Source organism: Cryptomeria japonica, chromosome 3, assembly GCF_030272615.1.
Source record: "Cryptomeria japonica chromosome 3, Sugi_1.0, whole genome shotgun sequence".
NCBI lineage: Eukaryota > Viridiplantae > Streptophyta > Pinopsida > Cupressales > Cupressaceae > Cryptomeria > Cryptomeria japonica.
Genome location: NC_081407.1, coordinates 427,274,063 through 427,301,953, shown reverse-complemented (window position 1 = coordinate 427,301,953; position 27,891 = coordinate 427,274,063). Strand labels below are relative to the sequence as shown.

The following is a 27,891-nucleotide window of genomic DNA, read 5'->3' as shown; positions in this document are numbered from 1 at the left end:
GCTCCCTACTAAATTTACCATAGCCTCTAAATTTGGGGAGTGGGTGCAGCAGAATGAATTTGAGGACTCTCCGATTATCTATTGTTCTTGTGGTAAAGTGGGCCATGCCTCCACTACTTGATTGAAAAATAAGAAACAACACTTTGTTTCTAAGGAAAATAAAAGATCAAAATCTTGTTTCTAAGGAATAATCCTTTCCTTCCGTTCGGGAGGTTCAGAAAGCATACATAACAGGGAAATCCCGTGGACTGTTCAATGGTGGAAAGATCTGCTAGCTATTTTATGGCTCACCTTTGTCTCAAGAAATTAAGATACAAGATGGAGGACCCTAATTCTGCAATAAAGCAAAGTTACTTGGAGCAATTTTTTAAACCACCCTGACCTTGGGAGGGCTTCCACCCTGTCTTTGGGCTGGGTTGTTGTATGGTTTTGTTTTACCCTGTCTTAGTAGTTCCGTAGTTGTTCTGCAGTTGTTGTTTGGTGTCAGCTGGGCTTATTGTTTTATCTTTCTCTTTGTACAAGGGTCAGGGCCCTTTCAAAATCCCTGCATACCTAATCAAAAATATTTATCCAAGAAAGGATTGAACAAGAAGTCCAACAAGGAAATTAATCACTTGCATCTGTCCTTTTACTTTCAAGAAAAAAAATTCACAAGCAACCTTTAATACTTTAAGTATGCCAGGCAAATAGTCCATAACTAAAAACAAAGAGGAACACAAGAATTATTAATATGAAACAAGAGGATTGAGAATTCTTCTGTCCTTTAATTCAAATATAAGTATAATTTGGACAACTCAACAGGATCTCTTGCCAGAAATATTAGGATATGAATGACGAGTGAAAACATATATATTTTACAGGTATTTGAGGACAAAATCTTCATTACATTATAAAATCATATGCCAATATATATATTCATGAATTCCTACAGAATCTATCATAATAAGACCACTGCATTGCAGTTCTCCCAGTTTCAAATCATGTTTGAAAAATATCCAAACAGGAATTCAAATTCCACAATGAAACAACAGTTTATTATACTGGGATCTTGTCCAGAGATGAGGAGTAATAAAGGGTAAGCGATCTCCTTGGTATCAAATTCCACGTGGTTCGGGACAACTAAAATTTTCACTTGTTCTGAGTATCACTTGTAATTTAGTTCCTTCGTGACAATGCTGCTGCAAGCCCAGCTGCGACTACCCCTGCTGCAGCAACTGCAATACCTATGCCAATCACACCATCTGCCACACAAGACCTGTCAGTTGATTTAATAAATGGCATTAAGCTACTCTATTTAGTAAAACTAAGGAATAAAAAATCGAAGCTCTATATGATACAAAAGAGATGTACCAAGTAGTTTATGCCCTGATTAATTCTTCCATTATAATATTGTTCAAACTTAAAACATGCTTGAAATATGAACAACGAATATCTCTAGGCATTTAGCAACCATTCACCTCACCTTTAGCAATTTTGTCTTCAACTATTTTTTTCAACGTCAGTGCTTGCCTGAAGTCTGGAGCAATCTGCAAGAAACAGAAGAAATCAAGAAGAGGCCTAACATATGTTTAGTCAAATGCGGCTGCCAGCTAAACTAGAAATATGACAGTTGTTAGCATACACAAACCTCTAATGCTTGGGATATGTATTGCCTGCTCCTTCCATAATCCTCAGCCCTGTAGTGGCCTACCGCTAGAAGATACAGTGTCTCTCTTTTCTGTGTGGGCCCAATATCATTGCTTAATGCAGCTGCAAACAGTAGATTTGTTAACTAAAAAGCATCCATAGATTCCACACGTAAAATATTTTAATAGATACATGCTCCACAAAGATTAGGTGAAGATCCTAGAATAAATATTCCATTATTGCATGTCTTATCACATTTAAGTGGGTAACACTATAATTGGAAGACCAGGCAAATGCTGTCCTTGGTTGCACATCTAAAATCTTGGCCATTAATATTGAAGAAATAGTGTTATAAGCTTGTGCCGCAGAAAACAATATCCATGGAATATTTAAAATCCCAATGGAAAAGAATACGTTTTATTGAGATAATTCATTATTCTTATTGAGATACTGCATTCATTATTACTCCCAATTGCAATGATATGACTTCGAGTGCAGCACTTCTCAGCATCAAACAATGCAACACGAATTTGTAAAGATCAATTTGGAGTAGGTAGACTGGAATTGAACAGAATTGTAACCCAATAATGTTATCCCATATGTTTTGCATCTACACCCCTTGTATCCTAAAGTCCCCTAGTGACAGGTTCTGCATACAACAGATATAGGTCTCACCTAGTACTGCTGTGGTGATCTGAGTCATATGTACTCCTATTATAGTATCATTTAGGGAATATGATATTACACTCCCTCGCTGACTATTTCTCTGAGCAAAAGGTAACTTTCATGGTGTCCATGTGGCTCCCCATTGCGCCATGACCAATCTGACAAAAGCACAACACCTGTTTTGCCCATTTGTTCACTGAAAGAGTCTCAACTGTTATTTACTTATTTTAAAAATGTTTTAGTTCTTGGGCCCTCCTTTTTATACATGTGCAGAATGATCCCTTCCTACCCTTTGAGTGTCATATTTAAAATAAAACTCCCAAAAACATTTTACACACCATAACAAGGTTTAGAGTTTTGGCTATCACTGTGCACTTCAAGGACCTCACAATGATGCTAGAAGAACTATAGATCTCTTTCAACATCTCATCCAGGAGCTGCACTTTGCTATTGTGTTTTCCTCCAATTACTCTTTCTTGTTGCCCTAGGTCTCTTCACCTGGCACACCAGTTTGGGTTCACTCAAGGAGTTACTAAGCATCCTTTCACAGAAGCATATACACTATTGTCAAATGGCTTTTCCACTCCAAATATTTGATTGGTGGTACTAAGTCACTGACATGTCTCAATGAGACTAATTGTAAAGGTTTTATAGCAATGTTACGAAACTTTCCCAAACCCAGTAAGTACCAAGGCAAGCTAACCAAAATGAGGCCCATGGACTCATGACCTAAGTACCTAGTGTGTCTACCAAACTCACTGGATTCAGCAAGTCCCAACTAGTAGACTTTGCCAAAGGCAGCAAGAAGAAAAAATAGAAAAGTAAAGGAAAAATAAAATAATAAAGCTCTGTCTTCGGACATGTAGTGTCGTGGTTAAAACACTTCGTTGATGAAGTGGCCACCAAGGTTCAAACCCCTGCTGGGCCATTGTCCTCGCAGGCCTTGTGTCTTCGCTGGGTCGTTGTGCTCGCAGGTTTGAACAAGTGAAGTGTGGGGATGAGGTCCCTTGATTGTGGCCTCACTAGTTCATAGCTCCGGGTCAAAAGTGTTTCACGTGGAGCTGGAGGGCGTGTCATGCCAGCGTCGCCGGTCACGTTAAAAAGTTTACCAGGCATTATAAAGGGAAAAATAAATAAATAATAAAGTTCTAACTTTTTCATTTAAAATCACATTTCATTTCATTTGCAAGCACAACAAGAGATAAAAAGCTTGTCTGGTGGTTTATTCATGTACATTCAACAAAACAAAATATGCCAAGCAAAGCCTAATGAGGCTCTTTGCCCCCTGGTACAATAGATCCCAATCAACTTGGAACGCATGAAACCGTCAAAATGTAATTGTCATGTCCCACCTCAGGTTAATGATTTGTAAATACAAATTGCAGCACTAAAAGCATGAGCGACTAAAGGAATGAAAGCCGACCTAGATTAAAACAGTGTTTAGGGCCGACTAGAGGAAAAATAATAAATGAGAAATGATTTCAGATTAGCGGCCTGCCAAGGGAGGCTGACTCAAAAACATAAATTATACAAACCTTTTTTTAAGGGCTGTCCAAGGCGCGTGAAATCAAATTAAACGAACCAACTGGAGTTTGCCATTATTAACCAAAGGTAGCATTTTTATGACTCGGCCCAAGTCATGGAATATGATATATAATTTCATATATATATTGTATGCGGGAAAAGCGGGTCGATAGAACTCAATATGTGAAAAATGGCTACATATATAATTGTAAAAGTATATAATTTCAAGATTTTGCCAAGTCATTGTCGAGTCGTTGCCGAGTTGTAGCCGAGTCACGAGTCGAGTCGGCCTTGCCGAGTCCGAGTCCGAGTCTAGGAACTTTGATCAAAACGCATCAAGGGTGTAATGTCCCCTACCTGATTAACATAATTAATCTATTTCAATATACTAAAATTGATTGAGAGACTAATCATGAAGCCAGTCATTGATATTCTTCAATTTATTAGTTATTAACAAGTGCTTATTTATTTTCCTCATTAGATGATTAATTCATTATTCATAGTTCTCAATATAGATATCAGACCCTGCTACTACTTCAGTTTTAAGAGAGAAGGGTCCATGCATGTTACCAAAGCACTTAGAGACCAAATACAATACGTTCCCTCAAAGTTCACAGATCCAAGCCCTTACCTATCTTGGGTTTATACCCTCAAGGCTTATGGGTCGCTGATCCCCACCCTATCTTGGGACTTAACTTATTACTTCGATTTAGACTGCCCCTCTTTGAAACATCTCATTCCCATCTTCTTAAATACTGACAGTAATAACATGATTTAGACTATAACTATACCAATTTCTTATGTAGTATGAACATATATGAAATTAAGTATGACTGTCATACATATTGCAGTCCATATTAATATTACTATTAATGCTGCATAAGAACATTATCGGGCTTCATATATTAAGCATACTTATTAAACACATTCCCATGCATACCACCAAGAACAAAGATGTTACTGCCTGTAACTTAATAACAGTTCTGATCTGATCTGATCCATGGTGATGTTACTGGATGCTTTTGATTCCTTTCCTTTATATCTCTCAATGTGAGGGAGGGGTCACACCTCTTCATCATGTATGCCCTTTGGCAAGAGACACACCCTTTCACCATTAGCACCCTTTGAAAGAGTGCAACTCTTCATTATTTCTGCCCTTTGAAACGGACACAACCTTTCACAATCATATCCGCACTTCTTATTTAAATCAGATCTGCACTTCTGATTTTCAAATTATCCCCCTCTCAAACGAGGTTCTCTTCTCCCTTTTATATCTCATTGTTGAGGGAGTCACAACTTTTCCTTCGATGTCTTTTGACCATTCATTAACTTAATTCAATTTTAATTAATTATATTTAATTATATTCTTTATATTATAATTTAATTTATAATATTTTAGTTTTATTATTATATTCTATTTCAAAGTGGGGACATTACAAAGGGTAATGGAAGGTCAGCAGGTGTGTTGAAGACATGTCTCTACAAAGTAAGAGATGTGACCCTTCTTCCCCCTCCTAATAGAAGATATAAAAAAGAAAGTGGAAAGCCTGACTGGAGGGAGAAAAAGATATAAAATTTGGAATAGAAATGGAAAAGAAGATATCAAAAAAATAAAGAAATTAAGAGCAGAACCTAATCTACTGTTACCAGCCTGAAATTAGGAAGTTTATGTAGCATGGAATGGGCATTGAATAGGTATTTTTTGATCTGGAATAAGTTCTTATTCTGATTATTGCATCGAACCAGATGAGAAGTTCTTATACATAGAATCAGCATTCATCAAGGAATTGAACCAGATCAGATCAACTAAACATAGAAATAGCAGATTGACAAGATCAGAAATTCCTACATTATATATATACCCTGCATTTGTCAAACAAGACCAGACCATGAGAAATATAAATAGCACTCAGCAAAGATAGCTGTAGAATTAACAGATAACTGGTACGCAGCATGATTAAGCACATTGTCTAAATAATCCCTTATGTATGATCAGTTATGGGAAGTGCTGCTTAGACTTTTATATTATTGATTTAATCTTTATTATATTAAGGATTAGAAAGGAACCTCAATAGGGAGGGCAGATACGGGTTCCCCTTCTAAGTACACCACCCCAAGTTGGATGAAATTGTCATGGTTGGATGTTCCTGCCACTTGTGGGTCAAGTGGTCAAGTTCTCTTGGTTGGATGCTCCGCAACTTTGGGCTTAGTTACAACGAACGTTCCAGGCGCCCTATTGTGGAGCCATGATTGGGAGAGAAGATACAAGTTCCCCCTCTAAGTAGACCTCCCCAAGTTGGATGGAATTGTCTTGGTCGAATGTTCCTGCCAATTGTGGGCCAAGGGGTCGAGTTGTCTTGGTTGGATGCTGGAGGTCCTTGGGCTTAGTTGTGGTGAATGGTTCTAGGCGCTCAATCATGCTTTACTCTCGATAACCTACTAAGTTTGATTCATGGAAATACAACTATTGACAAGATCTCAATGAGGGAGGTTATTTAGCTTAAATATCTATCTGATTGTCAATAGGATTGACTATAAATGTTATTGAATTTCCTAACACTTATGGAAATAATTGGTCTTATGAATTATATTTCAAATGTTGACTAACATTATTGCAGGTGCTAAACCAAAATTTATGTTGGAAAGGAAATTGTTAATTGGTAAATTGCATCTTAATGAGCTATATTTCTTATTTCAATTGTACTTGTGATGTTTAGGGCAAGAATTAAGTATATCCCAAAAGAGGGCATTACAGTAATTAGGAAACCATAAGCTGAAACCACCCACAACATGGCAAAATATATACCTAGTCAAAATCCAACAGCCAAATAGCATATTCCTTATACCTATCATAAGTTCATAATCCACTCCACGAGTTGAGTACTACATTTTGGCTCCATTATCTTCATTTAAAAATGCATTTGACATGTCATAACATGCATCAAAAGTTGTTCAACAAAAGTAACTCCCTCTTATAGCTCATATTCTTACATTTTCAATGTGGTAGGCCCGACTTCCAAAGGCTAGCCCATTTTTTTTATTTAAGTTCTCAAAGAGATCCATGTCACTACGATTGTGTAATGTCCCCAAATTGGGGTATACCTGATTTTGCCCAAAGTAACAATTCCACAACAAATTTTGTTTACAAATAGTATTCTATAACTAAAATATATGATAACTATTGAATATTTTAAGTAAATAAGCAATTAAATTAAATAACATCTCATGTGTGGATCTAATTTATAGTTCAATTTCAAATAAGCAACCATAGTAGGGTTTGAAGAGGAGAGCACAATAGGGTGCCCTAGAACATTCAACTCAGCTGCGCCCAAGGGCATGATAGAACACCCCATGGCCCACAAGTGACAAGAACACGTCCATCCAACATGGGGTGGTGTACTTAGAAGGGGAACCCATCTCTGCCCTCCCTACTCATGTCTCCTTATTAACCCATATATGATTGCTTCCATTCTTTAGTTCACTTCTACAACCAACCATTGTAGAGATTGGAGAGGAAAGCACAATAGGGTACCCTGGAACATTCGCCACAACTAAGCCCAAGGGTGTGATACAACACCCCTTGGTCCACAAGTGGTAGGAACAAATCAATCCAACATGGGGTGGTCTACTTAGAAGGGAAACCCGTCTCTGCCCTACCTACTTGTATTTCCTTACTAACCTCTACATGATTGTTTGTAGGAGAATAAGTAAATTTAATAAATAAATAAAGAATATAGATTGCTTAGCATTTTACATCATTAACTATACCAAATACATAAGATATTATATGTTAGACAACATCTTCATCATGCATACCACAATACTGGCTATAACACAAGATGGCTGTATTCTGAAATGCAGATTACTTGTATCCAATATCGATCTGATCCAATTCCATTCAAATCTTCATATCTTAATTAAAGAGACACATCTCTTTGAAAAGAGATGCCCATTTAATTGGTCATGGCTCTTGATCACTGCTTTTTGATATTAAACATAATCACGGCCCTTCAAATTATAACCGTTGACTTTAATTTGCTCAGATCTCAGAATTCTTATTCCATATATCACTTGTTTATTCTTGTCTCTGCTCAATTTATATATTCTTTGATGCTCAGATTTCTAATTTTTCATTTCTACTTGCCCGATGCCTCCCTTCTAATTGAGTTTCATCTCCTTTTTATATCCCTCTAGGTGTGGGAGTCACAACCCTTCAATTCACAAGGGGTGCAGCTCTTCACATAAGGTTGTTTATTAATTAAGTGCTGGTGATTATTTACCTTGGTCGTCCCCTTATTTAATTACTCAGTTTGTAATAAACTTTAGTCGGCCCTCTTATCAATTCCCATTAATTTCATCAAGATTGGCCTTCTCCTACAACTTCCTACCACCGAGGCCTAATATTATAAGGGGCTGTGTTTTATTTGCTAGAGGCTGCAATTTCTCCTTATGAAGTCTGTGATCTGCTGTATTTATTTGTGAGGCATGACAGATTGCTCTAAACAAGTGCCGACCTATTAAACAAGTACTCTTTTGTCAACTCCTTAGTTTCTTGACCCTTTGTAGGTTCCACTTTATTAAAATCTTCCTATGGAATTTGTTGGCAAAAAATTCAAATGCCCAACCGTGTGCCACTATTTCCTTGACCTCCTCCATTACATCATGTGTCTCTTGACCAAGCTGAGGGAAAATAGCTCTTGCCGGCCTAAGAGGTAACAGTTGAATAACATCTAGAACATAGTTGCCCAAGGCATAAAAATCTGCCTTGAGTTTGGGCATAGAGCTTCTCATCTTTTCCCAACTGAACCAATTTGAAATGGCAACTTCTTCCACTAGATCGTCTAGAAGAGACCTGGTCATGACTTGCTCTTATGGTCATAATTTTCAACTTCACAACTTCAATTATACCTTCTTAAGTTTTGATGGTGTGTAGAACCCATAGTTGAAAAACTCACTCAACAAGCCCAAAATTTTGCAAGTACTCGCAAACTTTTTGCAGCTATGGTAGAACCATTCCTCTGATTATAGGATTAAACTTCACAAATGCTCTTGGTTTTCCTAGTTTATCCCATTGTCAATTTGAATGGTTTAGCCATTTCCTCAAGTTTGAAGCACATTCTTCACAAACTATAGCTTTAGGTTCTTTGATAGTTTAAATAATTATCCTTTTCATCTTTAATCTTAGATTTCAAGAGGGTTGCTCTAACCACCCACCAACCAATCAGAGCAGTGCTAGCTACCAATTCCTCAATTTATTAACTCTTGTTAGGTTTCATTTTTTTTTAAACTTCCTACAAGATTTGTTGACTGCTAACCTTGGTTTGATCTTCAAACAATTCTTCCACAATGGGATTCCCTAATGGTATATATTCTTTCTTTCCTTCATCTAGCTTTAATGCATCCTACTTATCCTCCTTTATTTTCATCATGGTTGTTATTCTTTGAGAACTTCCACAGTTCTACGCCTTTTTGGAACTCAAAGGTTGTTTCATTTTCCTCTTCTTCAAGTCATCATTCTCATTATTGGAACCAAACTGTCTACCATTTCATATAAGCATCGTCCCCTTCAATAGGAATTTGAAACTTCTACTACTAATCACTATCTTAGAGGAGGGCTGCTAATTCCTAGCAAATATGATAGCACATCTCTTGGTCCTATAACTTGTTGGGTTAGGGACAAGTTTTATGGTGCCTAATATTCATGTTCCCCCTCTTTTGCCAACTATAATATTTTTATAACTATAAATTAAAATTGTTTCTTAACACTAAATTTATAAAATAAATAAAAATGAAAAAGTAAATATTATTAAATAAAAACAAATTCAAATTTTTGGTGCCCAAGAATAGAACCCATGAGTCCTAAACTATTAACTTCCTTTTTAGTCCATTCCAACATTCTTGGAAAGTTCCAAATTTCTTAGAGAACGCCAACTTTAGTGGAAAGGAATTCTAATAGTAGCAATGGGTTCAAAAAATCAAGTTGAGTCCAATGGCACTTTTTGGATGCAGTTTCGACATCCTTGGAACTCTCCACACATCTTTGAAGAAGTCTGCTATTTTTGGTAAGCACCAATTTTCATAATTTTTGATATCCAAACAGCTTAAGAATATTTTGACACGGTCAAAATTCATGTTTGGTCCATTTTAACATATTTCATAACCTTGGTTGGATGTGCGGAAAATAACTAAATAATTAGATAGTTAAATGTTAAGTTGTCAAAAAAGTAAAAAATAAAGAGAGAACTTGTATTTAATTATTTAAAAGGAGTCGATCACTATTTGGAGGGAAAATAAGAGGACACAAATAATAATATTTTATAATTCCAAAAAGGGCTTATAAAAAGAGGGTTTTGAAGAGAGGTCATTCTGAACATTTTTATCAAACCCCAATTTTTAAGAGACTGAACTTGGTTCATTCTGCAACTTAAGGATGAAAATCCTTTTGGCAATCAATTTTGTAGACACAAACCCACCTAGTTGATTCCTGGTGGATTCACATAGGATTCACATATACGGAATGAGTAGAATAAATTTTCAGACTTGTGTTGCACATAAAGTTTATTGAAAAACATTTGCATAGAAAATTCTAATCTATTGGGGTCGAGAAATCAGAGGTCAGTTGGTATTTTTATTTTTATATATGTATCATAGCTGCTCACTATTTGTAAGCATACAGGCCGCATCAAAGGAGTTTGCAGGTGTTGGTATGAGGAATGGGATTACACCTATGGAGATAGCCGATTGGAGTCATTTTAGCGTAGTCACTGTTGAGCATAGAAAAAAGGTCGAGGGAAACAGAGTAAGCTGCCAAAGGGACCACAGCAGTCATTAAAGAGATTGGACCTCATTCAAAGTGTTGCAGCCTCTCCATGAGTAGTATATTCATCATTCATGATTGCTGCAGTACTTAGGGTGCTGGTATGTGAACAAACATCAGCCTACAGTTACACTAAATTCATTACATCCATCTGGAGGGTGAAACAACCCAACATTCCCAGCTATTGCGACAACTACGATATTTTCGGATACTGTCTATTGTTACTCCCATTTGTAACATAAGTGTATGCCAAAATGTGCACTAATGATAATTGACAAATGTAAGAACAAATTTATAAATATGAAACTCATTGCAGAGCTCTCACCAACTGTTTGTTAAAATGATCATATGTTTAAAATCATATGGACATCTGTTTGTGATCTTCTCCATAATTTGAAAGAAGTATAGTTGTTTTTAATCATAAAATTAGATGTTTAAAGGTTTCACATTCCATTAACTGTTTGATGAAATGCCTGCAATTTAAATTCAGAAAAAAAATTGCCAGTGTGTTGATATTTTGAAATTCACCACTCCAAGCCAGCAAGGATGAAAACCCTTGAAGGCAATTACAGAGATTAGGACAAAAACCCTACCTCATTTTACAATTTTACATAGAAAATGAAATGCTGATTAAAGATCCTTGCTCTCATTTCAGATTTATGTGAATAAGTCTAAAACCAAATCTTGGAGGATTATATATGATTGCTTTGGAGCGCCATCTTCTTCCATGCTGTTGAAGGTTTAGGCGACCACCTCTGGTCATCAATCTTAGATCTGAGCATTGATCACCATTTTGATACATCTCTTTAAGCACATCACTGGGAGGTCACGATCATCAAACCCAACTTAACTACCAATCCCCTCAAGCAAATAGGGTCATAAGTTGAGGGGAAATCGCCACCCAGAACCTGCACCAAATCACAATTCACATGGATAGCTGATTATTGGACCACTGAATCAGAACAGTGTGCTCGGCATTGAAGGAAATCACCATCCAGAAGCTGCATCAGAACACACTTCGCAGGGAAAGCTGTTTATCGGACCACTGGATTATGATATCGTGCTCTGTATAGAAAGAAATCGCCAAACTATACCTTTAAGTTGTTTAACTGCAATAAGACTCCTAGCTGTACCTACAATTTGAGTCACATTGAATAAACAAAATTATCCATGTATGTTTTGAATCCTACTGTCATTAAACAGCAGGAACTTACTAACAGTCCAGCTCCGCTAGGATTAATGGAATTGAATGATCTAAGTAATCTGATATCTGAATTGTAAATTTTCAGTTTCAAAATTAAATTGCTTGGCAGCAGATTGTCTTCATATGGTTCCATTTATTTATTGTCCAAAATAACACAGCAGCAGAGATCTGCAACAAGGTTTCAGTTTGGGATTCATTCTTGGATTTTTCAGCTGATCTTGTAACTGCTGTTATAAACAATTTTAATTTCTAGATTTGAATGTAATTCTGATCTAGGGATTATACTGCTGTAAATCAGTATGATCTGTAAGTACAGTTGACGGACTTGAGTGCGCACATGATTGGTAAAATGCTGCCATGAAAATAGGGGTTTTACAACCACACATGAGAGTTTACTTCCATGAGTTTGCAGAGTTATTAGATTCCCATTTGCTGTTTAAGTTTGTATTTGTTCAAAAATATCAGAAAATTACAACAACAAAAAGAATACTGTAAAAACCCTAATCAGAGATGCCAAACTAACTCTGGAATTCACAAATGCTTCAACTAAAACGCCATCTGAATTGATCAGATGTTTACTAGGAGGTGCCTTCTTTTTATTACAATATTCGATGTTGTATTAAACAATGGAGACGAAGTCTGCTTAAATAGATTTACAAAGACAATGTTTCTAAGAGAAACAATAATGAACTAAAACCAGAAATAGAAACTACCTAAGCAAACTAGACAACTAGATGACCATTAAAGAAACAATTAATTATTCTAACACTTTTGCTTGGAGAAGATTTGACGGATTGGAGAATTTGACAAAACAAAAATCCATAAGCAACAAGTCATTAGGCACATGATATAACCCTGCAAAAAACCACCATTTAAATTGCGAAATAATTGCGCCAGAAATCGCAAAAAAGGAGAGACCGAAACCATTAAAGAAAACCTTTAAAAGACCCCCAAAATAGGCAAAAAAACTATAAAAATAGGCACTGCGACGCTGTGAGCAGGAAGCACGACATGAGGAGAAAGGCTTCAGCTGCTGCAAAGTCGCAACGTGAGCGACATGAGTCAAGCAGTCTGATTCCCTGATGATTTTTCACCTATCATTCGCCTTAAACCTGCCAAATTCATTTGTTTGAAAGTTTCATTAGCTTTAAATATGTTGAAATTTATGCCTTCCCATCTTGGTCTCAGATTTCACGCATTTAAGAGCAAGGAATTAGCAAAGATAGTTTTATTTCTGTGTTCAAAATGATTGTTAATTATTTATAAAAAGAATAAAAATAAATTATTTATTGGAGCCTCCTCTTTAACCAGAATTCATTCTATCATCCTTCAAATTTTCAATTTCTGGATTCCTTCAGAAGACAGTACAGACTTAGATGCGACTTCCATTTTAACCAGGGAATGTCACACCACTTTAATCATTCATATTATTATTAGTCTCAGATAAAAGTTGATTATTTATACATCCATTACATGTAATTTTTGAAATTAAGGTTTTAAACTTTGTAGATCATAAGTTACAGCAAGAATACAACAATTAAATAGCAAAAATAATATCAAACCATGACTACACCATAAATAGATTTTTGTCTCAAACCAACAAACTAGAGAGATAAAACCACAACAAACAACAAAATATAATAAAAAGGCTCACAAAAACCTAAAATGCCCCTAAAAGCATTATTTTGCCCAATAAAAATATGATTTTGCTCTCTTCACTCTCTTTTCTCATTTTCTCTAAAAAACATTCTGTTGGGCTTTTCTCACATCTAACACCTTGTGCAGCTTATTAGGGTCTCTAGCTTTTTATTTATGTTGTTGTGGTATGTTTCGTGCAATGTAATCAGCAATATGAAGATAAAGAACAAAAATCCATTTACTACAATTCAAGGGTTTCTATTTTATTTGCTCTCAATATCACTATGCTATGGAAGCACCCTTAAATATTTAAAAAAATAGTTTGACTGCTTTTCTTCAATTTTTTAAGTTTTTTAAAAAAAATTTAAATCCGATTTTTCCCCATTTTTTGCTGAATTTCAAAGATATTATACTTCTAGTTTGCTGTTTTTTTCCCAAAAGAATAATGGGGGTAACAACATGCAAGGCATAAACAATGGAAATGATGATGGTTCAGTTAGTGACAGGGCTGTTAATCAACGAACTAGGGCTGGATCAGCTAACTCAAGACCCTAAATGCCTAATTTCCCACAAAGGAATAAGCCCCAAGTGGATAATGAACCCACACAACAAGAGTTACAAGATCAGAGGGATTCCAGTCTTGAATTCCAGACCGAAGTATCCTTTAGTAACTACATGGATCTCAGAATGAAAACTAGACCCCATTGAGGAAGTAGACAGCATAACCAAGACTTGTAGAGGAACATGGGCAAATTATCCATTTCTTACTATGATGGCTCTGGGAAGACTACATCTAAGGCATGGGTTCAAAAAATTGACATTTTCAGCTCAACCCAATGCCAGATGATGAGGCCATTATGTATGTTGCTATACACTTAGATGGTAGTGCTCATGAGTGGTGGTATCATGGAGTGATCACCTTGGGGCATGATCAGATTGACTCCTATGGAGAGTTTACAAAGAGGTTAATTGATAGATTTGATAAGAAGGATCCAGAACTGCATTTTAAGGAGTTGGGAGTCAGGACAGCTTAAGTGGTGGGGATCTGTGGATACTTACATTGCTGATTTCTAGAGGTTGTCAGTGTTGGTGACAGATATTTCACAGAGGAGACTCATTGTTTTATTCATGAATGGACTATCAGACCTTTTGAGAGGTTGGATTAAGGCACTTGATCCACCTACATTGTAAGATGCCATCAAAAAAGCTAGGGATATGGAGTCTTCCACTTCTAGAAGTAAATTTCAATCAAAGGGATCCCTACATAAGAGGGACGAAGACAAAAAACATTTTCAAAAGGAATCAAATCAGACTAAACATGGGTCAACCGGGTTGGATAGTGATCAGCTCAATGATCACAGAAGGAAAAACCTATGTTTCCAATGTAGGGAGCCATGGGATCCATCTCACAAACGTGCTATTAAAGCAAAAGGCTAAACAGATTCAGTGTTTTTCAGCAAATGAAACAGCTTCAGAAAAATCAGATCAACATATAGATTTAGAGAGTAGTGATGAAAAGAGTTCATTCGAGGACATGGAGAAGGAACAAAGTTGTGATGGAACCAATGCCCAACTTTCTAGCTTTCAAAAAGTGGGATCGTTCAAAGGCAGAGGTGTTCTTTGTGGGCAGCAAATAATAATACTCATCAACACAAGGCCGCCCATTATTTCATTGATGAGGACCTTGTAGCAAAAAGGGGACTCAAAATAGAAAATTTTGAAGGTTTTAAAGTAATGATTGCAAATGGGTTTGAACTCACATTAATAAGATCTCTAACCTTAGTATGCAACTAGGCGAATATGAGTTGAAAGATTATTTTTATGTGTTGAGTATTGGGGATACCAATGTGATTCTGGGCATGCACTAGATGCGGACTCTTGCAGAGTTCACTATGAATTTGCATACTATGGAGATGAGGTTCGAGTCAAATGGGAATAAAATGCGGACTCTTGCAGAGTTCACTATGAATTTGCATACTATGGAGATGAGGTTCGAGTCAAATGGGAATAAAATAGTGCTCAAAGGTATGTCGAATGGTGGTCCGAGAGTAATCTCTTTTAAGAGAATGGAGAGGCTAATCAAGCATGATCAAAGGTATAGTGGGCAGCAAAATGCATCATAATGCCTACAATTACAGAGCACTAAATAAGAGAACCATTAAGAACAACTACCCCATCCCTCACATTGATGAGCTTATAGATAATTTGCATGGTGCCTGTTACTTCTCCAAAATTGATTTAAGGCTGGTTTATCATTAGATCCAAGCTGGAGAGGCAAATATGGAAAAGACAGCATTCAGGTGTCACTTTAGTCACATTGAGTTTTTTGTGATGCCTTTTGGTTTAACCAATGCTCCAACCACTTTCCAACTTTGTATGAACAGGGTATTCGATAAGTAGTTTTGGAAGTTTGTTCTCATCTTCTTTGATGATATGCTGATTTTTAGAAAGACTTGGAAGGAGCACATGTGGCAGCTTGATGGGGTGTTGAGCATCCTAGAGGAAGAAATGCCAAGGAGCCTAAGTGTGATTTCAGCATGAAAGAGCTTCTTTACCTTCTTTACCTTGGCCACATCATTAGCTCTAAGAGTGTTAGAGTGGGTCCAAATAAGATTGAAGCAATCATGGATTGGCCACCACCCACCAATCTCTCACAGCTCAAGGGATTTTTTGGGTTATAAGGTGTCTACAAAAGATTTGTCAAGGGGTTTTCACAGGTGGTAGTTTCATTTATGGATTTCACCAAGACAGGGGCCTTTGCTTGGTTAGATGCATCACAACAATGCTTTGATCACTTCAAATGGCTTATATGTATTTGCCCAATTTTAGCTCTTCCTGATTTCTCCAAGCCTTTTGAGTTGGAGTGTGATGCTTCTGGAGAGGGAACATAGGCTATCTTGATGCTAGATAAGCATCCGATTGCTTTTGAGAGCCGGAAGTTATTTGATTTATGATAAGGAGATGTTGGCCATTATGCATGCTTTGGCCAAGTTCAGACCCTATCTTGTGGGAGGGAAGTTCGTTGTTAAAAAAGACCACGAAAGCCTCAAGTGGTTCCAAAATCAGAAGGACATTAATGAGAGACAACAAAAATGGGTGAGTGGGCTCCAAGCATATGACCTTGACATTGTCTGCCTCAAAGGGAAGAAAATGTTGTTCTAGATGCCCTATCTAGGGGACCTCATTTATGTTCTTTAGTAGAGATCATTGCTGATTGAAGAGAACTGATTTCAGCAGAGTATGCTAAGAACTCTTGGGTTACAGGTATTATTGAGGACACCATACAAGATGATAGGTACACTATGACTAATGAGCTAATCTATTACAAATTCAGAACTTAGCTACTACCTAATTCAGAACTTAAGGCAAGGTTTTGAGGACTTTCTATGATGCACATATGGCTAGACACCCAGGTTTCTTCTAAACATACAGGCAGATCTGGGAGAGATTTACTTGGAAAGGACTTACAAATGAAGTCCTTAAGTATGTTAGGGAGTGTCCCACGTGCCAGTAAAATAAAAATGAGCACACTTATCCAACTGGATTGATGTATCCCCTACCTATTCCCAGTTAGAAATGGGAGTGCATCTCTATGGACTTTATGACAAAGCTACCTAAGGTACAGAGTAATGATTGTGCATATGTTGTGTTGATAGATTAACAAAATTTGCCCATTTTTGCAGCATATACAGCAACACAATTAGCAGACTTGCTTTTCAGAGAGATATTCAAACTTCATGGGATGCCTAAGAGTATTGTTAATGACAAGGGCAGCAATTTCCAGAGTCTTTTCTAGCAGGAACTTTATAGGATGAGTGGGACTAAGCTCACTCCTAGTACCAGCTATCACCCACAAATAGATGGGCAAATAGAGATAATAAATAGGTGGGTGGAAGTGTACCTCTGAAACTATATCTCAAGACAACAAAAAGGCATGGGTGAGAAGGCTACACCTTGGAGAGTATTGTTATAATCCCACTTACCACATGTCAATCAAGGTGTCACCATTCATGGCATTGTATGGGTATGACACTCCAAGCTTCATTGATTTGCTTTTTGGGGACAATAGAGTGCCTAAGGCCAAGGACTTACTACAAGAAAGTCAAGACATATTGAAACCTTTGAAAGAAAACTTGCAACAAGCCTAAGATAAGCAGAAGTCGTACGCTAATCAGCACTACACAGAGCACAATTTTGAGGTAGGTGACACAATATACCTGAGATTATTGCCATATAGGCAATCCACTCTTAAGAAGAGTGGGTCAAAGAAGCTCAAGCCACAGTTTTATGGTCCCTTCAAAATCTCCAAAAGGATTGGAGAAGTGGCTTATGAGCTAGAGTTACCAGCAAGCAGTAGAGTACACAATGTTTCATGTGTCTCACCTCAAAAAGACACTTGGTCAAAAAGTGATTCCTTCCTTGGAATTACCACCATTAAATGAGGGGAAGTTGATTCTGATTCCTGAGGCAACCATCGATGTCAGGTAGCATACTCTATGAAGCAAGGAATTTAAAACTCCACAAGTGGCAAATTTGTTTTTTAGAGAAATTTTCAAACTTCATTGCCAAAGAATATTGTACGTGACAAGGATAGCAGGTTCCTCAGTTTGTTTTGGCAAGAGCTCTTTCATTTAACAGGTACCAAGTTGACACCAAACACTAGCTATCATCCACAAACTGATTGGCAAACAGAGATAGTGAATAAATGGATAAAGAGTTACTTAAGGAATTATGTTAAAAGGCAGCAGACAGTTTGGATCAAGTGGTTGCATCTAGGAGAATAGTGATATAACACAACTTATCAGATGTCAAAAGAATGACTCTCGTTAAGGAAATTTATGGTTATGATGCTACTTCATTTATGGATTTGATTCTAAAGGATAGTAGAGTGCCAAGTGCAAAAGATGTGGTGCGACAAAGTATCAATATATTGGAATCTCTCAAGGAAAATTTGCAGCAGGCAAACCTATATGCTGATAAGCATCAAATTGAGAGGGTTTTCAAGGTTGGTGACATGATGTTTTTGAGGTTGCAGCCCTATAGGCAATCTTCTACCAACGGAAGTGGAGCTGAGAAGCTGAAGCCACATTTTTATGGGCACTACAAGTTGGTAAGGAAGATTGGTGAGTTAGCTTATGAGTTCAAACTTCCAGCTAACAATAGAATTCATAACAACTTCCATATTTCATGCCTTAAGAAAGCCCTTGGACAGCAGGTCGCTCCTTCACAAGAGCTACCGCCACTGCACTATTAACGCAAATTGATTCTAGAACCTGAAATGGTGTTGGTTGTGAGGGAGAAGAGATTAAGAAACAAAGTCATTCCTAAGTATTTTGTTAAAAAGAAAGGATTTCCTCTCGAAGATGCAACAGGGAAGGGGATTGAAATTTTTTAACATCCTAGCCTGAAATTGCTTGAGGACAAGCAATTATGAGACAAGAGGGCTGTGACAAACCCGATTTAGGAGCTGGTCGGACAGCATGACACACCAGCGGTGTTGACTAACACCCGGTTTGATTTGCTTTGTCTTTATTCAATGATTAATAAATTAAAATTATAAATAAATGATAGTTATTATTAATTTTAATAAAAACACCTTAGAGGCCAACCTATTGCTTGTGTAAGTTTTCCTTCAAAGGCTGACTTAGCTAGAGGCAAATACATATGGGTGTGCTATCGTCGATCCCAAGATTCAAAAGTTTCTTTTCTCCATACATTAAACAAATGCAGCAAGTGAGTTCAAACGCAACCTTGAGCATCTCACACCTAGTAGGATGAAACCCTTATCAGCCCCACCCTCAAACTTTCAATTGTCTTTGCATCAATCACTAATGACTTAAGTGAGGGTAATGGGTTCATGAGAAACCCCCTTGATCATTGCCTAGTAAAGTGGTGACTTTAAGTTGTTTCAAAAGGCAAGAATTTACTTTATTAAAGGGACACCAAGGTATGGAGCTATTTTAATATTTAAAAAGATTATTTTATTGCCTCCAAAGTGGATGCCAAGATTTAAGAGAAATAAAGTAAAGTTTAATGTTATATTTTGAGATCTCTAGGAAAAACGATTTTGGGGGGAAATGAATTCAAATTGAAAGAAGGTTGTGTTGTGAGGTATTCACACATCGCCCCATTGCAAATGGGGACCCCCACTTTTTTTTTTGCTTTCCAAGATAGTGTTAAGAGTCCTTAGCTATTAGCCTTTGCATTAGAGGGGTATAGTTGGTTAAGAGGCCAGGAGTCGGGTGGATAGCATTGTGTGAGGTGTGAAATGAGTGACTTTGTTAGCCTCCAGTAACGTCTAGATCACATGAGGAATAAAGCCCATCATGAGTTTAAACGAAGAATGAATGAGAGAAAGCTAGTTAGGGATGCTTCAAGTGCTCCTCTTCTGGAGCGAAATTCACTTCAAGTGCCCCTCTCCTAGAGTGAATTTCACTCTTGTTGCCTTAAGTCAAAGGAGAAGTCATATTCGAGGTGAGTTTTGAGGTCTTTTAGTATATAAAGGCATAAACTAAGGCATGAAGTAGTGAGACGCAACTTAAGAGTACATTTTAAAGCTACTTCAAGTGCCCTTAATTTAGAGTGAAGTTGTTCCTAAAACACACCATGAGCCTAGTTTCAACAAGCTTGAATGAATGGAACGAAAGAGAATGAGCAAGAAAACACTAAGTGTCAAATTCCAATCCACTTCGGGTGCATAAGTTTTGGAGTGAACTTCATGTGCTCAAGTCTCAAAGCAAAATTCATCCTAAGACCTCATGTTGAGCATGGTATGACACATTAGAGTTGAGAGAGTGAGTTGAAGAGAGCGAAGGAGAGTTAGAGTCTTGATTTGAAATTCACTTCATGTGCATAGCCTCGGGAGCGAACTTCAGGAGCATCACCTTTGGAGTGAATTTGCCTTAGAAGCCTTGTTTGAGTGTGAGTTAGAGTGTTTGAGTTATCATGAGTGAAAATGGTGAACATGTTTTTGATTTGAAAGGAACTTCAAGTGCTCCTCTTGAGGAGCGAATTTCACTTCATGTGCTCATTGATAGGACCGAATTTTCCTATTTGGCCTTTCATGAGGTAAGTTTGACATATTTTTGTGAATGAAGGCTTAAAAAACCTAAGGATTGAATTGATGAAGCAATGAAGTGATTGAGAGTGAGATCAATTTTGACTTGAAATACACTTCAAGTACATGTGTTTAAGAGCGAACTTCATGTGCAAAGCAACTGGAGCGAACTTCATGTGCAAAGCAAATGGAGCAAACTTCATGAGCAAAGCAAATGGAACGAACTTCATGAGCAAGGCAGCTGGAGTGAACTTCATGTGCATGAACCTTGGAGCAAATTTGCTTCATTTGCCCAAGATAAGATGCAAAACTACTTATAGATCATTCCCTGGAGCTGATTTGACGTCTTCACATGATTAGAAAAGAACATTTTGAATTTGAGATGATGAAAGCAAGTTCAAAGTTTACTTCATTAGCAGCAAGGTTGGAGCGAACTTCATGTGACCCTTGTTGAGAGCGAATTTCCCTCATTTGCCCAAGAGAAGGTGTGAGATTGTTTACCTTGAGCCAATTTGATGTTTGGAAAGAGTAATTTTGAGTTAAGATGATGATGAAAGGTGAGATGTGAAAGTAACTTCATGTGCATGAGAAACGGAGTGAACTTCATGTGGTCACCTTGTGGAGCGAACTTCATGTGTTCCACTCCCAGAGCGAAATTCTTCTAGAGGCCTTCCCTTAGGTTAGTTTGACATGTTTTCATCAATGAATGGTTAAAAAAGACTCAATGTTAGAACCCATAGAAAGAAGGGAAATGAGTGAAAGCAAGTTAAATGACGAGTTTGAAGATCACTTCATGTGCATCAAGGTGAGAGCGAACTTCAAGTGCTCCTTCCTTGAAGCGAAACCTACTTCAAGTGCACCATTCTAGGAGCGAAAATTGCTTGTAGAACCCTCTTCCAAGCTAATTTGATGCCTCCACTTGCATGAAAGATAAATTATTCAAACCTGAAGTGACGAAGGGCAGAATTAGACTAAGCTTGAGACAGCTTACATTGCCCACCCTTAGGAGCAAAATCTACTTCAAGAGCTCCTCTCTAGGAGCGAAAAAAACTTCAAGTGCTCCTTCATGAGAGCGAATTTTCTCTAAAACCTCTTATCAAACCTACAAATCACATTAAATCAGAAATCATTATCAAATTAGGAAGATTATAGAGGTTATATATCATGTGCGTTTGATGCTCATTTGTTTGTTTTGCAGAAGATGAAGAAAGAAATCAAGAGGATCACGTTGGAGGAGGATTGAAACAAGTCTCTCAAGGATCAAATTTCAATATCAAGATCAAGATACAAGGAAGACATCCTCAAGGGACTTCATAAACAAGCACAAGAAGGTGATTACACAAGAAGTATTCACTTACACAAGGACATGATCCACAACACCAACAACATGAAGAGAGCCACAGAGAAGGAATTCCAAAGCAGAGAAGCAGTGGTGACATCAAGAGTTAGTTCCAAGGCAACATCAATACTTCAAAACTAAGATCTATACCTTGCACCTCCATGATTGAAGCATTCAAGAGGATAGTTTCAGAAGAGTTAATCAAAGTTAGAAGATCATCATCACCACTGAAGCTAGATAATGTTGAGTATCAAGAAATATTCCAAGTCTACAAGCACAAGTTGAAGTAGCATCCTAGTCAGCATCCGAGTCACTACTCTGCCAATCAGAGAAGTTCCACATCAGCATGTCTAGATGCAATGAACTCGACTCATCCATGATGGCACGGACTTCAAGGCACCTACCCTTGTTATACATTGGTCATGCCAAAGTGTTGTAACTATTTCATTGGCCAAAATTGAGTTTGTTGTAACAAGCCCTAATTAGGGTTTTCATTGTAAAATTTCGGCCATTGATCTCAAATTGATCTGAGCCATTGAATTGTATTGAGAGCATTATAAAAGGCTCAAGCTCTCAATTTGTAAAGGTTAATAGTTAATGAATAGAATAGCAATAGAATAGAGGAATAGAATTGTGAATAGCAATTAGAATAGAAGTTAGATTAGGAAAAGGCAAAGATTGTTGCCAAACCTAGTTGTAAAGAGCAATTGATTTCATTGAAGTTATGGTGAATTTGATTTGTTACTTCAACAACTTGCATGGTCTTTACTTCTCAATTTGCTTTCACGTTGATTAGATTGAATGGAAGAGTTTGTTGAATGCATTTGTGTGCAATTCGTTTAGTCCATACCACTAGCCTCTTGCTGATTGTAAATGTGCCTTGCGTGGTCAACTAGAATGATATGAGCTTAACCTCGAATTATTATACATACATTGTTTATGCATTAATTTGAATGGTGATCAATGTTTGATGGTAATAATTTGAACATCTTTGAAATGTCCTTAGAAGATTGCATTGAGCTTGTGTCAAATCATTCAATTCGATGGTGAGACCTCGCCCAATAGGATTCCATCTAATCATTCACCTGTCTTCTTACATTCTAGGTCTTAGAATATAACTCCTCAACCCTTTATCTTTTGCCCTTTTTTCAATTCAAGCTAGTTTAGGACAAAAAGCATCACAAGATTACAATATCAAATGATCAAGTCCCGGCAATTCAAGCATTCAACAATTCAACGTAAGTCCCTTTGTGATCCCAGCATAATTACATCGACCAACAGAGCTTATCCACACGTCGTGACCCAACATATCAGAAACTTGGAGTTATCTCAAGTGATCCTTATACTAATCTTCAGCATTTGAGAAACTTTGTTCAAGAGAGGATAAGATATTTTTGGGTATTTTATTTTGTGTTCGCATGTGCATGAAAAACACATCAACAGGTTGCCTTAATTCTTCCCTCACTTTTTATTTCCTCATTTGAGCTCTCATTTGGATATGCTTGAATTGATAACTTATTGTTATGCAATCGGAATGATTCTGGAGTAAATCTTTGGCTGGATAGAGGATGAAATCCCTTATTCAGGTTACTAGTTTTAGTGATGAAAGATCCACCCTAGCTGGTTGGTTTTTTGAGTTGCATATTTTCAGTGTTTTGGAGCTTGTTAGTTGATTTTGGCTTGATGGAGATAAAGTGGTTTTCAATGTGGGTTTGTTGGTTTTGGTGTGGTGTGTGGTTTTCAGTAGTGTGGTGTGAGTCTTTAAGGAGTTTAGATTCTTTTTCTGTGTGCTGGTGTGATTTTACTGAGTTCTGGAAAGTGTTTTTTCTGAGTAGCTTAAACAAAGATTTGCTCGTATCTTTTGAAGCATAATAGCAATCATTCTGGGTATGATTTCTGAGTCTTCCTCATTGTTGGGTGCTACATTTTCAATGGTTGTTTGCAATATTCAGTGAAGGATTGAATTATCTAGGCAAATCGCCCTACTCTAGGAAGGTCGTACAGTTTGCCTTGGTTCTCAGATTTGCACCAAATCTGAAACCTGCACTTAGTTGGCTCTGCTTTCTCCTTCTTGGCCACCTTAAATTGATGGTAAGGATCATATGAATGCTGGAGCAAATTAATGTGATTTTGGAGACTTGAAGGGCCATCATACTAAGCACCCTTGCCTTGGTGCTTTGTTTGTTGTACGTGGGTAATGTTTCAAGCATTTTCCTTATGTTTTGAAGTCATTTGCAGGTCTATTTTTGGTAGCAAAAGTCTGATTTCAGTTTGCTTATAAAATCTCTTAATATTGTAATTGAGTTCTCATATACTTTGATGTGATGCAAAGACAATTTCTTCAATGCTATGATCATTTCCATGTTATTATATTGTTGAGTGGTGAAGGCATTAAGCCCCCCTCTTTATCTAGTTTAGCTGCAATTTACTTATATTATTCTAGGCCATTGTATTGTTGGGTGGTGAAGGTATCAAGCACCCCCCACCCTCCCCACCTTCATCTAGTTTGTTATTAAGTATATATTGCATATGTCAAATTATTATTATGAATGCAATTTGAAGCAAACAAACAGCAAATTAATTCATTGGAAAACAAACTTGCAACAAACACTTTCAAAAAAATCAGGGGTGGTCATTACGCTTTACCTCAACATCTTTTTCTAACATTTCTTTTACATTTTTTGTGGCAAAGTGTAACAAGTCAATGTTACCTCCCCTATTCAATAGTACTAAAACTGTAATGTCCCTGCTAAATTCTGACATAAAATCCTAATACTTTTCACTTAGACATTTCATCAAACACTTGGCTGTCATAGTTTAATCTTGCTGATCTTAGCTTCAGTTTACTTCAAGGACATTCTAAGGCAAATTCTTCATGTAAGATGAGTCATAACAAAGTACAATATCATCGGAATCATTTGGAACAACAACCACAGTGTATTATGGGCAAATGGGACTTATTATCAGTCACATCTACTTGCTGTCATTTTATCAAATAATTGGCATACATCCTCAGAATACTGTCCATATAAGATGCAGTCCTAAAACTAATTCACTCCTCATTAAGGACCTTTACAATAGGCTGTCAAGAACCAATGTATGGACTGAATTACAAAGATTAAGTCTCATATTTTCTGAGGACTAAGGACTGATAAACACCCACACATTTACAACTGAAAACAAGAAATGAGATGCTAGGAACCTGGTATAACTTCGCCCAGCTGTTGCGATGAAGATGCAAGCAAAATCCTCAATTAAGATGGCTCCAAATGTGCAAGATCAAAACCAACTATGTGCCGTCCCTGCTGCTGCCAAAGAAGGTCTGAGAACCAAGTGCAATCTGCAGTCTAGTATCTTAACACTCCTCCAAACTGATTGAATCCTCCTCCAAATGTAAGCGTCTTACCCAACAAGGAGTCTCCAAGCCAACACATGCACTAAAAGCTCAAATCGAGGGTCTAGAGCCCACGATCCTGCCTCAGATCAGACTCACAATATAATTTAAATAGACACCAAAATGCCTTGCAAATTGTCCAAATGATATCGCCTTCTCCTCCTATGAATTTTGGAATCATCACATGTCAAAATCAATGCACATAGAAGATGGCATGAATAAAATCATGGGAATTAAGTTCTACAACTGTTATAATGACAGCACCATATATCTTCGATTTGCCTCCACAAATAACAGTAGATATTGCCTAGATGCCCTAGTGAAATCGCTGTCTAGTAATGCTCAAGGAATGCATTCACCAACACACAAGGCCAACTCACAAATCTGAAAGTCTGAAGCAATTACCACGATCTGCTATGAAAAGTCTCCTTAAGCAGGACTGATTGTCCTTCCCAATCACCATAACCTGTTATGCACAATGTGGAAAACTGAATATCTCCCACTCCCAAATGAAGAACTAGGGTTTCGTCCAGCCCTTGTATCCAATCTGCTGAAGGTTTGCATCCTCAGAGATTCCACCAATGCCACGCATCAATCATTTCATCATATCCAAATCTCTAATCTCCCTAATCATCAATCACCCTCTTCTATTTATCCTTTTCATAACCCATCATGATATTCCTTCTGGAAGAGGGTAGGTACACTTTATTATTTATTATTATTATTTAAGTGACTTTATAATTTAATATTTTATTTTTAGTCACTTTTTTAATTAAATTAATTAAATATAAAGTCACTTATAAATTTTTAATTTATTTAATGACTTTATAAGAAATTAATTTAATTAATTTCTCCTTATTTCTCCATTTAGCCAAAAGGCTAAGACTTCATAAAAGACTAGAAAAAATGGGGACATTACAAAAACTCTAAAAAATTGAAATCAACAACTTGCAAATCTTGGACAAAATTATCCATGGGAGGAATGGCAGTTTCAACAACAATGTGCCCTTCCTCATTCTTCTAATAACTCAACCACTTAAATCCCAATTCAATGCTAGTGTTGCCATTAACATCACATGACTTCCACTTAAGTGAACTTTGTCATGCTTTCTTTATAACATAGACACTTAAGTTGTGGTTTTAGACCACTAATGCCACTGGGAAAGTGCAAATTCACTTGAAACTTCAAAATCCTCTTTGTTGGTTACACTTGAAGTATTTTTTTAAGTTCATCCTTGTTTTTCTTGGACTGCAGAGGAGACTTTGTAAACTAACACTTGAATAATCATAAAAAGAACAAAGTTAGTAGATGACTAATTAGCAAACATTGTTAGTAGATGAACAAAGCCATCACCTAATAACATAACAGATTGACAAGAATGATAACCCAACTAACACTTGAATAATCATGAAAAGAACACTATGGATACGAATTAAAAATTCAGTTGTAGGAAAAGTGTAGGGGTACTATCACATTCATTTTGTCAATGTGAAACATATTAAGCTATACAAGCCAGGGTTCTATTTAGAGCATTTTAGCTATTAGTTGCTTTTTTACAACTAGTTATGTTTTTTTTGCTTTTTTGTTTTAAAGAAAAAGAAGCCCTATCTATATAGACTCGTCCCTCAACCAAATGTAGAGAGGGGTTAGTATGCTTGGAGGATCATTAATGTCCATGTTGTAGGACTGATTTGTTCTAGTGTTGATCTTGACACTAAGTGTGCTTTATTGGACATTAAATGTCCCCATGCAATTTGGACTCGCCTTGGGGGATCCATGGAGACCCTCATTTCTCTCCATTTCCAAAGGATCTTGTAGCAGATTGTGTCAATCCCCTTGCACATGCAAATTGCATACCCTATGATTATGGTACTTTTGAGATGCTTGAGTATATCACAAGTCTTTCGTGTTCTAATGGATCCAAGTCTGAAAGATGCCGACTACTGAATGTAGCAATCTGACTTAGTTTTCTGATTCTGATTTCTTTGGCCAGCGGTAGAGAAATTTGGGTTTATATGTTTGTTTTTGTGGTTTTATGCTTTTTTGTGTGTTTTTGTGGTTTTATGCTTTTTTGTGTGTTTTTGCAATATAAGTGCCTTGGAATTTCGACAATGCAATTGAATAACAATGATATAACATAAACTAATGATTGGAAATAAATTTCAGATTAACTGATTTTCTAACAGCAATTAACAAATGCCAATAAATAGTGGAATTCAACAATGATATGCCAAAATTGGCCTACCAGGAGTCCAACGCCTTGCCTGGAGGGCTGCTTTATTGACTTCAATGAATCCAGATGCTGCTACAAGAGCTATCAATGTGTCCTAATTGCTCCAATGAGCCTTATTCCTCTAAATGATAATTAACAAAAACAAATCTAACACAAATAGACCAAATTGCTACTAATTCCCTCAGGCCCCTAGGAGACTTCACTGAAAATGGTCAATTTTCCACACTGATTTGCTCATATCTCTCTCCAAGGACTTCATAAGCCTAAATGAATGATTCTAATCTTTATTCCTAATGCTGACAATGAGATTTGTACGAAAAATCCAAAGGTAAACCCTTCAATTTATTTTTAGTGAATTCCAAGCAAGGAGAAGTGGTACCGCTGGCATCTAG

General features: G+C 37.0%; 1 protein-coding gene across 1 annotated transcript in view; it reads right to left on the bottom strand.

Moving 5' to 3' along the window:
* Positions 1 to 742: 742 nt before the first annotated feature.
* Positions 743 to 27,891, bottom strand: part of LOC131070422 (mitochondrial fission 1 protein A) — a 37,922-nt gene continuing 10,773 nt past the window's right edge. The window contains exons 3-5 of the mRNA XM_058005934.2: positions 1,628 to 1,749; positions 1,463 to 1,526; positions 743 to 1,241 (exon numbers count right to left, since the gene is read on the bottom strand). Of these exons, the coding sequence (XP_057861917.1) occupies positions 1,156 to 1,241; positions 1,463 to 1,526; positions 1,628 to 1,749 (272 nt within the window). The 3' untranslated portion in view covers positions 743 to 1,155. The remainder of the gene's footprint in view (positions 1,242 to 1,462; positions 1,527 to 1,627; positions 1,750 to 27,891) is intronic.